Below are 12,754 nucleotides of genomic sequence, written 5' to 3'. Positions count from 1 at the left end.
AGGCCACTCAGGCTAACTTCAAAACCTTTAACATTCAAGAATATTCCATTGTTTCATAGCACAAAAGAAAGGGCTTTTTAAATGTGGGGGAGGAAGTTCAGAGACTACTTAATTAAATTTGTACATATGGGAAAAAATACATTTAATATTTAACTCTTCCAGACTTTGTTGCTTACCATCTGCTTGAAACAAGATAAAAACAGTTCAGGAGAACCTTTCCCAAATGAATTGCATGGAATGAAATCCAGACTCAAAGGGTATGTCTACCCTGCAATAAAAATCCCCTGGCACTGAGTCTCAGAGCCAGGGTCAGCTGATTCAGGCTCTCGGGTCTCGAGTTGAGGGGCTAACAATAGTAGTGTACAGGGGCGGCTCTATGTATTTTGCCGCCCCAAGCACGGCAGTGAGGCAGCCTTCGGCGGCATGCCTGCGGGAGGTCCGCTGGTAACGCGGATTCGGCGGCATGCCTGCGGGAGGTCCTTTGGTCCCACGCCTTCGGCGTACCCGCCGTTGAATTGCCGCCAAAACCACGGGACCAGCGGACCTCCCGCAGGCATGCCGCCAAAGGCAGCCTGACTGCCGCCCTCAGGGCGACCGGCAGGCCGCCCCCCGTGGCTTGCCGCCCCAGGCACACGCTTGGTGCCTGGAGCCGCCCCTGGTTGTGTAGATGTTTGGGCTTGGCTGGAGCCTGGGCTCTGAGACCCACTCCCTCGCAGAGTCTCAAAACCCAGGCTCCAGCCCAAATATCTCCGCAGTTTTATAGCCCTGCAACCCACGTCCTGCGAGCCTGAGTAAGCTGACCTGGGACAGCTGAAGCCGTGCCACAGGTCTTCTATTGCAGTGTATCCTTTGGGGCTTATTCTCATTTACATGAAGGTCACTTTTCACTAGTCTGGAAGTGTAAAGGGGGCCTTAAAGTGTATCTAAGTGTAATTTACCCTAACTTGAAACCCCTTTAAACTTTACACTGCCAGATCAACATAAAGTAACCATCTGTAAATGAGAAGCAGGCCCTATGTATCTGGATCTTTGAGCTTTCCTTTTGGAAGTGTTTCTGCACATTTGAAGTGTGGTCATTGTCAGAAAAGTGACTCTATAAAAATGGCACCTTCTTACTTGACACATCTCCTTCCTTTGCATCTTCAAGTCACATCTTCATATCTGACAAAAACAAGTTTGCACTTTGGTTAACACGATAGAGCTAATTCATCCGAGAACAACAAACTTCACTCTTTTGTACTTCACAGGCCATGAGCAAACTTGCAAGTTAAGTCCTGATTACAGATATCTTTATTACTGGTAATGATGTAAGCACCAGAAAGAATAGCTTGATTTTCAGATCCCAGTTTGAACTTCCACGTGTGGCACTTTTTAAAGAAATAAAATCTATTGCATCATAAGTTAAGTAAGTAATTTCCCACAGTTAGAAACAGAAGAAATATGATTCCTCACAATGTTATTTTTACAAAGTCACCCTTCAGAATATAACAACACTTCAGACAACAGACATTTCCAAAACTAAAGTGTGAACCAAAGAAAAAACAAGCAGTATTTTGACAAGGGCTTGAAAAATATTGTAATTTTCTTGGGCTGTGTACAAAAGGATGAGAGATGGTAATGTTTTAGCCTGAAGCCAGTATTTAAGAGTAAAATCTATCAATGCTCTTCTTGCCATAATCAGCTCAAGCTATTTTTTGTATTTATGTTATATAACTTCTAGAGCTGGTCAGAAATTTTCTGGAATAGAATGTTTTTTCTCTCAGAAAATGCCAGTTTGTTGAAATTTTGTATTCCTGCAGAAATGTTCTTCGAGAACACATTGGTTATAATGAAATTTTAACAGAAACCAGGCAGATTTTGGTTGGTTCTGCCTGCTTGGTTTCCTGCCAGCTTGCCCTGCTAGCTCCTTGGCAGCCTGCTAGTGCTTGCAACCACCTTTCCAGAATACCTGGCTCCAGGGCAACCTGCCACACTGGCTGCCTCGGAGTGGGAGCTACCAGGACTTTCAGACTCTGGCAGTTCGGAAACCCTGAGAGCCCTGACTCCCTGCCTGCTGTTTCCAGAAGTTTGAAACTAAATTTTGGAATTCGCGTTCTAAAGGAAATACCTAAATTCATTTTTTCATTCTGATTCTGAACTTTTTTATTATTATTATTTTGGAATGTCCCATGGAATGCAATTCCAGTTTCTGGCCAGGTCTACTACTTTCTTTTTATGGAAAGGATTACCTCCCTATAAATTGTTGGGTGAGGGGGGATGATGCAGCCACAAACTGATGATGCAGCCTCAAAGTCTATTCAGAAATAATGAAACAACCTTTGGAATAGTGCAGTGATTCATACAGTTGAACTTTGTTTCTTATTCAGGTTTTGTTGTTTTTAATTTCTGATCATTATTAGTCTCCACATTTAGCTTTAAAACGACAGAATGATAATGGAAGGGTTATAGTGTACACAAAATCAGTCTTAACCCCTAAGATCGACAAAAAATATATAATTTTAGTAAGTATGGAAAATGCCCTTCAGAGTTATTTTTTTTCTCCCTTTCTTCAAAGACAAACAACATGAAGTGGAAATCCCTTCTCCAACACAGAAAGAGAAAGAGAAAAAGAAGAGGCCTATGTCCCAGATCAGTGGAGTGAAAAAACTGATGCACAGCTCTAGTTTAACTAATTCCAGTATCCCCAAATTCGGTGTTAAAACCGAACAAGAAGATGTTCTTGCCAAGGTAAGGAAGATTTAACCTGTTCTCTACCAAGACCTTAGAAACTTACCATGCAGTTTAATGAAGTTTTGAGGTTGTCAAACAGACGTCAGTGTGTTATCCCATACTCTTTCCACACCCTTTGATTTCAAGGGCTAACGCCAGATTCTGATCTCACTTAGGCAAGTATAAATCAGGAACACTGAAAAAATGAAGTGAGTGTATAGTAAACTTCTGTTCCAACAGGAGCATAGTGGGAATTTTTTCTATCTGAGAAGTACATAATGTAAAATAAACCAGCATTGTATGTGTATTAATAAGGTTCTTATGCATAAATCATCAGCAAAATAAAAAGCAAACTTTCATTTGAGCACTGTCAGAGGGTTTAGTATATTATTTTCACAATGGTTCAACCAATTTGTTAGCTTGAATCTTCATGACTCTGCTGTTGAAGCTATTTCAAACAAAAAATAATTGGAAAATTAAGTATTTGATTTAAGAGTTTCTTTTGCTTAATTTCATTCTAGGAACTAGAAGATGTGAACAAATGGGGCCTGCATGTTTTCAAAATAGCAGAACTATCTGGAAACCGACCTCTGACAGTCGTCATGAATACTATTTTCCAGGTAGGAAAGATGGAAGCAGCACTAGTGCTCTTTATTCATCAATTGTTATGTTTCTTATAAACTTAATTGTTTTCCTCTTCCTTCCTCCAGGAACGGGATTTGTTAAAAACATTTAAAATTCCAGTAGACACTTTAATAACTTACTTGATGACCCTAGAGGACCATTACCATGCAGATGTGGCATATCACAACAACATACATGCTGCAGATGTCGTTCAGTCTACCCACGTACTGCTATCAACCCCAGCTTTGGAGGTAAATCCACATATCCATGGAAGAGGGGAGAGGGAAACACACACATGCAAAATATCAAAAACTCTTCTAAGCTAAATGTAAATCATCCCAGTGTCTGTAAGACAGTGTGTTTTTTGTAATACAGTTTCATGAGACTTTGTCTTCTCAGGGAATTTAGTGAGGACTCAAGTTTATTTACTTGGTTTTGTCCAGTGACTAGTGCTAAATCAACCACATTCTGTTGGTAATGCGGTAACCTGTTTTCACCACCTACTTTTAACTACAGGTCATGTCCTGTCATTTCCCATGTGGAGTTCTCATTGAAACCAATGGGAATTATACAGAAAAGGCGATGACAGGATGTGTTTCCCTAAGTAATATAATACGGTGTTTTTGTTTTTTTCACTGATACATTTTCTGTCCACAAGGCTACATTTATATTTTTCTGCTTCTCTAAACTGAATTTCTCTAACATTCGCTTCAATGTAACATTCAGTACTCAGGCAGTGTTAAACCCGTATTAGATCTTTAATGGGTCGTCTTATTTTGTTAAAAAAAAACTTGAAATCCAGACTTTTTTTAATGAATCCTCTTTATATGAGCTGTTTAAAAGAGAGCTTAAGTCTCTGAGGTGAAAGGAAGCTAGAGAAATGTTGGAATCTCTCTCCTCTTTTATTATAAGACTGTGATTAAGCCTAACTTACATCTTACTTTGAAACTCCAGTAATTCAAAAGGATTTGCATCCACTTAGACCAGGTTTCCATTTTAGCCCTCTGGCTCTTTGGTGCTGAATGCCTCCTCCCTCCCTCGCCTTCCCCTTGAAGTGGATGAACAGGGAGAGCTCGAGGGAATCTCTGAGAGGTCTGTTGGCTCCTAAAGGAATCAGTCCTCTTGGAGATTTCCCTCATGGCAGGGAGGAGGTTCAGCTTCTGTTCATAAATGGAGCTGGGTTACCACTCGCTCCAGTGGGCAGCCAAACTGATTGTCAGTAGCATTACTTGATCTGTTGAGTCAGCTATCCTTCAGAGTCTGTTTTCAGCACAGTGTTTGAGCCAGTAAAATACTAATATCCCCCTAGATACTGTTATTGACTAGTTTATTTTCATAATGGCTTCTAAAAGGAGAATCAGTACTTTGTAGGATGTATACCTTGCAGCTTACAGATATACTGTAATAAATCATAACCATTCTCTCTTAATATAATTTAGGAGGCATGCTCCTTTTTAACGTAACCAATACATATTATATGTTGATAATATAATATAAGCATGCTTAATGCAACATAAATATACTACCTGGGGTAACACCACAGTGTATAATAATTAGTTAGGCCAAAATTTTCAGACTTAGCACCTACCAAAGATTTAGGCACCTATCTATATTTAGTGATCTAAATACAAATGACCTTATTTATGGAGAGATGTTGAAAAACCCACAATTGTCTTGTTCTATTGAATTCAGTGGTGCTTTCAGTGCTCAGGCAGTCTAAAAAACAGGCAATTTATGTAAGTGCCTGTTGATACCCAAATTTGAAATGTCTTGTATATGTGAAGGACTATTTTCCAAAACTTTGTGTGGATTATATTTAAATAACTTTTTGAAGTTCCTGTTATATTTAAACTATGTTGAAAGATGTTTTTGTTTGTTTGTTGTTTTTGTTTTATTTTTTGAAATATGAATTTTGAAGGAGAAAAAAAATCAGTGCATTATCCTTTTACTGAAAAGGCAGTTTCCTTGGTTAGTAATTGTTGTTTCTATTGTATGGTTTTTCAGGCAGTGTTCACTGATCTGGAGATTCTTGCAGCAATTTTTGCCAGTGCAATACATGATGTTGATCACCCTGGGGTTTCAAACCAATTTCTTATCAACACAAGTAAGTGAGGGTTTGTTTGTTTGGTTTTTTGTAATATTTACAGTTTCTACTTGGTATCCTGTAAGATATGTGCATAGAAAATGAGAAGCACAGGCTTTTCCACTTCATACCCTTCTCTTACCTTTTCTTAGAATACACACGTGTTTGTATTTTAATCTGATAGTCATTTTGCAAGTAATTTAACCCTAGACATAATCTTCCCATTGCACTAAATACTCAAAGGGGGCAGGAGTTATTAGGTGGATGAACTTTAGCACTGTCACCCACTAGGGGCAGAATGGTAGTTCTTCTCCTGAAATAAAGTGGAAGTTATGTAATGTTTCCATTAAATAAGAAAAAAATGGGTAAGAGCAGAATAGAAGATTAATGGAAATAAACTATAAAGAAATGAAAAAAAGAAAGAAAACAGTTAATATGAGTAAGGTCAGCCCTAGGTTTGTGGGGCTCTTTGCAAAATAGCATGTGCAGGACCCATTCCTCTCTGTAGATACCTGTGATAATTTCCTAGCTTCTGTGTATTCATGGCATACATGGCTGCCTCCTGCCTGCAACATCCCTTAGGCTGTGGTAAAGCCTCTCCCCCTATTTCTGAGGCTCCACAGCCTCTAGTGATAGCCCCCTATATGAACAAAGAAGCAGGGAGAGGTGGAGCAGCCTAACACCACCTCTGAATGTGAAGTCCAGTGTACCAGTGACATATTCTGCATTGCTTTGGTCTGTACTGCAGCATTATGAGAATCCTCCTAGCTTTCTACCAAATATGAGCATGACTTCTATTTTTTTAAGGGCTAGATTGTGATATCTCTATTGAATAGCCCCTAACTCCATGTGTAACCCCATTGATTTGAATGGGACTATTTGTGGAGTAAGATATTATACAACATGCATCGGGTAGCACAGTCTGGATCAATGTAAGTTACTTTATACAATATTATTGCTTTTGCCATCCCAACTGAATTTCCTTTTCCAGTAGCTCACCAGAAATATCAAGGTTGAAATTACATTGAGGGTCTGAGAAAGCAAGGGGGGAAAAATCAAGAAAATGGAATCATGTCTGTGGGTGCATCTTTAACCCATCTACATACATGTTAGTAGATAATGTAGGTAATTTCTGCATTGACTGACTCTATTGCACCAGTGCTACAATGCCATGACCCAGCAGTCTGAGGGGGAGTGTTCCAGCTTTGACATTTTTGCTGTTATAGGTTCAAATCAGACCCTGAACATTATTTGAATTTATTTTTATGTGCTTTAATGGCCTGCGGGCTACCCTATAGTGAAATGCAAATTGGTGACTCATCCACAAGGAGGAGGATTGGGGATGTCACCGAAGTTTCAAAGCTATATTGATAGCAAGTGCACTTCAACAGCGCAACATAGGAACAGACTGAACCAGGCTTAGTGCGCAAAAAAGCACTTAATATTAAATCTCCCAAGATGTAAATAAACCATTTCGTGGGTACACTGAATGATAACACACTATTATGAGGGCATGGAACTGCTATAGAATGAGAAGAATTTAGTTTAATTTAAGTAAAAGCATTTAAATCTGGGAATTATTTTTATTCATTTCTGCGGAGATTGCTGAATTTTTGTGAGATTACCATTGGGTGACTGGCCAACTCAAGGGACTGATAGTGGTATATAAAGCTCTTCACTTCTGGGTAAACCGTTCAAATCCAGCCCAACTATTCATATAGTTATTCAGTGACTTATAAGAAATGAGACAATCATTTTAGTCCTGTCACTGCTGGACAAGCTTCCACATTACATTTGGCACTAATTGGCACTCTTGTTGGCAGGCTAAAGAGAGACCAAGGATTTCAGGGCAATGGAGACTGCACAACACTGTCTCTCCCCCCAGGATAGTGTTCCCTACCAGTTAGGTTGGAGGTGCATTGCCATGGCACCGTAGAGAAGTCTGTGCTGTCACTACGTGTGTTTTATTTACTCTGTGGATAAACAGAAAATGCCAGTCTCCAAAAAAGGCTCTCACTGGAGCTCTTTTTACAAGTATTAAATTCAGTGGGGACTCAGACTTTAAAAGGATTAGAGAAAAACAGTAGAAAATGCATCGCCATCTTTGGGGACAAAGACACTCCCCCAAACAGAGGAACAGTTCATCTAAGAGTATATATACTGATTTATGGCACCCAAGATGTCTGCCACTGACCAGGAGGTATGTGGCTAGGGCACTGGGAGGAGACACAGACTCTCTGCACCCCCTGACCAGCCTCTTTGGCAAAGGTCCCTTGGAGCTGTGGGAATTAAGGTGCTCCCCCTCAATCGTAACCCCTGAGGGAGAGCAACGATATAAAGCCATACAGTTTTCTTCAATCTTTTCTCACAAACATACCGGGAGCCGCTAACAAGATTGTTATATCGAATAACATGTGGGTACTTTCCCCTTCTTCCACAGCAATTACAAATGTTAACAAAATCAAACCACCCACAGGGCCTCAACCTTTCTGAGTAACAGTAGTGTTGAGCACTCCTTACGGCCTTGGCTTCCAGAAAGGCTGAATTTCCTACAATTTTCCACGTTCCTTCTTGGAAAAATAGCAAATAAACACGCTTACAGAATTTTCTGTGAAAGATGAAAGGGCTGTTGGTTGACAAACAAGGTCTCTTTCTTCTCTGCTATTATGGCTTTTCTGCCTTCAAGGCAAAGAAAGGTAGAGGAAGGATTTCCTGAATCACAAGATTCACGTGTTCGGTACAGGAGAGTGAGACAGCAGGAGAATACATAATGAGGCTCCTGAAATCTGAACACAAGAGCCTTCATGTGCAACCCCATTGAGCTGAAGGGATTTTAGACTATAGTGTCTACAAAAGAAGATAACGAGGAGAAAGAGTAGAATAGACTGATGCACAGCTAGATTTAGGATACAGAAACTGTAATAAACAGAAATTAATGTCAATAAATGACAAGTGTGATTGCATACAAAGTATTCTTTTTCAATAATGCAATCGTTATAGGCCATATACTCAAAGGCATGTAAATGGTTGTGTGTATACAATCCAGCTGTGCTCCTGCGTAAATGGAATAAAATATGCTGTTCATTTTCAAAGTAGGCTGGTTAGTTGGCCTAAGTAGATGCATGCAGACTTTTGCGTATATCTAAGTACAAGTTGTTCCTGGATGTTGCTAAGAGGGTACATGAGCCCCTTTATTTTCACTGCTGTATAGACTGAGTTAAGAATACTCACATTTGAAAAGGAAGCATCCTGTCACTACTAGTGAGTTGCATGCAATTTAGTTATTGGGCCAGGTCACTGCTTAGGGCTTTCAAACTATATGGCTCTCCAAGAGAATATTGGGAAGCACCGCTGGTATTATCCTGTCACCCTCCTCCCAAAACATGCTGTTTTCATATACTAATGACCCCTTTACTCCTCAGAGTGCCTGAGATTGTTGAAGTGCATACATTGAAAATTAAGCTGTTTACTACATGCTTAAACCAGGGCAAATCCTTAGCTTTGTTTTCCTGGCTCTGAGTTGTAGGCAGATGCAAGTTAACTTTAATAATATTGTGTTAGAAGGTGTGAGTGCTGCACATGTGGGATGGGTTCTGAAAGTACTGATCTGATTCTTTATGCTTGTTCCCCGTACTCTGCCTCAGTTTGTTAGGGTTTTCTGGGGTTTTAAGTTTACTTCATCAGTTCCGATAGTCTCTGGGTTACACAAAGCTTGTTTCCTGTGCAAGCCAATACAGATAGTTAAAAAATAGAAGGAACAAAAGTGTATCTCTAAATCCTGTTAAAAATATTATGAACTCACTTTTCTGCGTTACCATCTCATGAGATTCCAAATGGTAAATCTAGGAAGGGGTTAGTTTGACCTGCAGCCTGCAGGGATGAAGAGAAGGACTGTTGTAAATATTAGAGTAATATGTGCTTTTCAGCTGTCTTGGGAATCTGAAAAATCAAAAAATAACCTGGGGGGAAGCACAAGCTTTGTTAACATTCTGCCTCGTGACTGTCTTGCAGACTCTGAACTTGCCTTGATGTACAATGACTCATCGGTATTGGAGAACCATCATTTAGCTGTGGGTTTCAAGTTGCTACAGGAGGAGAATTGTGACATTTTCCAGAATCTGACCAAAAAACAAAGACAATCACTGAGGAAAATGGTCATTGACATTGTGAGTTACAGCTTGAATTTCCCACTTCTAATGCATTCAGATTGCATTAACAAAACAAACCTTAGATAGTTTTCTGGTACATTATATACACTCAGGCACATAATGCAGGCAATGCAATGAAAATTGCATTAGGTATAAAGCATGTATGTTGGGTTTCTTTTGAGTTAAAACTAAAGGCTGGCACAACCAACAGCCTTTACAGCATGGGGAACCCTAGTTAGGAAAAAAAAGTATATAGTCGTATGTGTGGATCATGGTTCCCCCCATACCTCCCACCAAAAAAACAATAACATAAACCTGTATCTCTTCGTGGTTTGGTGGCTGTCATTCAATCATTTTAGTTACTAATGCTTTGTGTTCGCCTTCAAGGTGCTTGCAACAGACATGTCTAAACATATGAATCTGTTGGCTGATTTGAAAACTATGGTTGAAACCAAGAAAGTGACAAGTTCTGGAGTTCTACTTCTTGATAACTATTCAGACAGAATTCAGGTAAGATCATCCATGCTGAAAAATAGTCACTAGCCTTCATTTACTAGGTTTGTCTCCCCAGTCCTACGTGGGTGTTCGTCTCATTTAATTCTGTCCCCATTCTCACCTCATTACACTCTCCCTTTCCTTTCAAACGTGTTCATTAGCCGGAAGGGCCATATTTTCATTCAATATCACATTCTGTTGGGCATTGACCAGTTCTTTGGTTGAGCTTTGAGCTAGGAAACTACTTTTTCTGGGTTTAATTTGCTATGGCCTAACCTCTAAGCATCTTTGAACCTGATCAGTCTTGCACTTAAACATTTTCTACCTCTTAATATAGACAGAAGCTGTAGAAGTGAGATAATTTGTGGCTATTAATGGAAATGTGAAAAACACACATAGGCACATCCAGCTTTTGCTGTACAGAATAAATGCTGCGCTACCTGTATTTTCAAGATTCTGTTTCGCAGCCACCAAATGTGTAAATGGAAAAAAGAGCCTTTCGTCTCTAGTGTTAATAACACAGGCGGTGCTCAGTAGATAATATATATTTGTCCATTTTAGGTTTTACAAAATATGGTACACTGTGCAGATCTAAGCAATCCAACCAAGCCACTCCAGCTCTACCGCCAGTGGACCGACAGAATAATGGAAGAGTTCTTTCATCAGGGAGACCGGGAAAGAGAGAGGGGCATGGAGATAAGTCCCATGTGTGATAAGCACAATGCATCTGTAGAGAAATCACAGGTAATCCATTTGAATAAGTAATGAGATAACATGCCAATACATTCTAATAGATAAACTTGGATCTTAGTCACTTGATTTGTTTTATTTGCATGGGTTTCTGGATGTATGTTGTTGAATTTTTCCCCATTAATTAATTCAGCTTTTAAGAGGAGTTGAGATTTCCTACCATTAAAAATAGCTGTGTGTGGGCCAAAGAGCTCCAGCATGGCACTGTTCTGTAATGTGGGATGTGCTATAAGGAGGAATACGATACATCTTTTCATTAAGCTTCCCTTTAATAGCACAATCGTATGTAAAACAGCAGTTCAGCTCAAGAGATAAGAATAAATTGTTGGGAATTAGATTTAAAAATAAACCCTTTCCAATATCCATCTCCCATTAATACAAAATAAAAAGCTACGGATTCTGTCTGGAGCACTGCAATCTGTTGAGAATGCTACAAAAGCCCATTTTCCACATAGAATAGCATGGCTTCTTTTCAGCCTTCTTAAAGATAGGGTATCCAGCACGCCTGTTTCTGACAATAGTATGCTCAGACATTGTACTCTGTTCTTCTGGGAAGGAATGAACATCAGGAGCCTCTATTATTTCTATTTTGTTTTATAACCTATATGTGCATTTTTTCTTGGGAATAAGGTACTCATCCTAATTTTGTATTGTGACATTACTTGAAACAGGTGGGGTTTATAGACTACATTGTTCATCCTCTCTGGGAGACATGGGCAGATCTTGTTCACCCTGATGCCCAGGATATCTTGGATACCCTGGAGGACAATCGTGAATGGTACCAGAGCACAATCCCTCAGAGCCCTTCTCCTGCACCTGATGACCAGGAAGAGGGTCGGCAGGGCCAAACTGAAAAATTCCAGTTTGAACTAACATTGGAGGAAGATGGTGAATCAGACACTGAAAAGGACAGTGGAAGTCAAGTGGAAGAAGACACGAGCTTCAGTGACTCCAAGACTCTTTGCACCCAGGACTCAGAATCCACTGAAATTCCTCTTGACGAGCAAGTAGGCGAAGAAGTGGAAGGGGAGGAGAGCCACCCAGAACCTTGCGTACTAGAGGAAGATCATTCTCCTGACACGTAACAGTGTGAAGACTCAGTTTCTTTCTCTCTGTCTCTTTGTCTCTCTCTCTCTCTCTCTCTTTTTTTTTAATTAGAAAATGGTTTCCAAAGTGCATATCACATGCCACAACCATGGTCACACCTCACTATCACCTGCCAGGACGTTTGTTGATCAAAACTGACCTTAATTACTCAGTTTGGCACTCAGGAATATTGTAACCACAATTTCACCTCCATGGCATCAGAGAGCAAAGGGGAAAACATCCATGAACAGCATCTTAATAAGATCTCCATTTGGCAGATTTGATTGAAGAAATCAGGTCTCTAAAGTGGTTTCAGAGGAATACAGCCTACCAGCAAAAGGCTGGTGTGCATTGGGTGTTTTGTTTTTATTTTACAAGCAAGGCATTGAGTAACATTCATCATCAGAGTTTTAAGAAAACAGCCAGAGAATGAACTGAGGTTCCTAATGGAAAACAAATGCACATGAATAATGGGACACAACATGAATCTGTTACCTGTAGGAAGATGAGCTGTGGAAATTGCATAATTTTCTAATTTCAAGTCTTCCTAATACATGACTGAAAAAAAAATAAAGAAAGTGTGACCAAGTGGGTTACACTGACCTCTGCATTTTGTATTATATGTAAAACAGAGATCTTTTGTAGAGCTTACTTTTATTATTAAATGTATTGAGGTATTATATTTAAAGAAAAAAACACCTTCAGAACTTCATCTGCCACTGGTTATTTTTTCCAAAGAGTAACTTGCAAGTTTTCAGTACAAATCTGTGCAACACTGGATAATACTTCTAGTTATCTAGTTATAGATTTTATTTTATTTTAGTTTTGCACGTTAGATTTTTATAGCATTGATTTGAGC

The 12,754-nt window shown here is 39.6% G+C and overlaps 1 protein-coding gene across 2 annotated transcripts in view; it reads left to right on the top strand.

Annotated features, from left to right (window-relative positions):
* PDE4D (phosphodiesterase 4D) overlaps window positions 1-12,455 on the top strand; it is a 650,428-nt gene extending 637,973 nt beyond the window's left edge. For both annotated transcript variants that reach the window (XM_065406984.1, XM_065406986.1), the window contains 8 exons: window positions 2,555-2,727; window positions 3,231-3,329; window positions 3,420-3,584; window positions 5,338-5,437; window positions 9,428-9,582; window positions 9,952-10,074; window positions 10,621-10,803; window positions 11,481-12,455. In XM_065406984.1, the coding sequence (XP_065263056.1) occupies window positions 2,555-2,727; window positions 3,231-3,329; window positions 3,420-3,584; window positions 5,338-5,437; window positions 9,428-9,582; window positions 9,952-10,074; window positions 10,621-10,803; window positions 11,481-11,894 (1,412 nt within the window). In that variant the 3' untranslated portion in view covers window positions 11,895-12,455. The remainder of the gene's footprint in view (window positions 1-2,554; window positions 2,728-3,230; window positions 3,330-3,419; window positions 3,585-5,337; window positions 5,438-9,427; window positions 9,583-9,951; window positions 10,075-10,620; window positions 10,804-11,480) is intronic.
* Window positions 12,456-12,754: the final 299 nt, after the last annotated feature.

This window comes from Emys orbicularis, chromosome 6, assembly GCF_028017835.1.
Source record: "Emys orbicularis isolate rEmyOrb1 chromosome 6, rEmyOrb1.hap1, whole genome shotgun sequence".
NCBI classification, from domain to species: Eukaryota; Metazoa; Chordata; order Testudines; family Emydidae; genus Emys; species Emys orbicularis.
The sequence above is the reverse complement of the archived record's forward strand: the minus strand, read 5'-3'. Positions and strand labels throughout refer to the sequence as shown.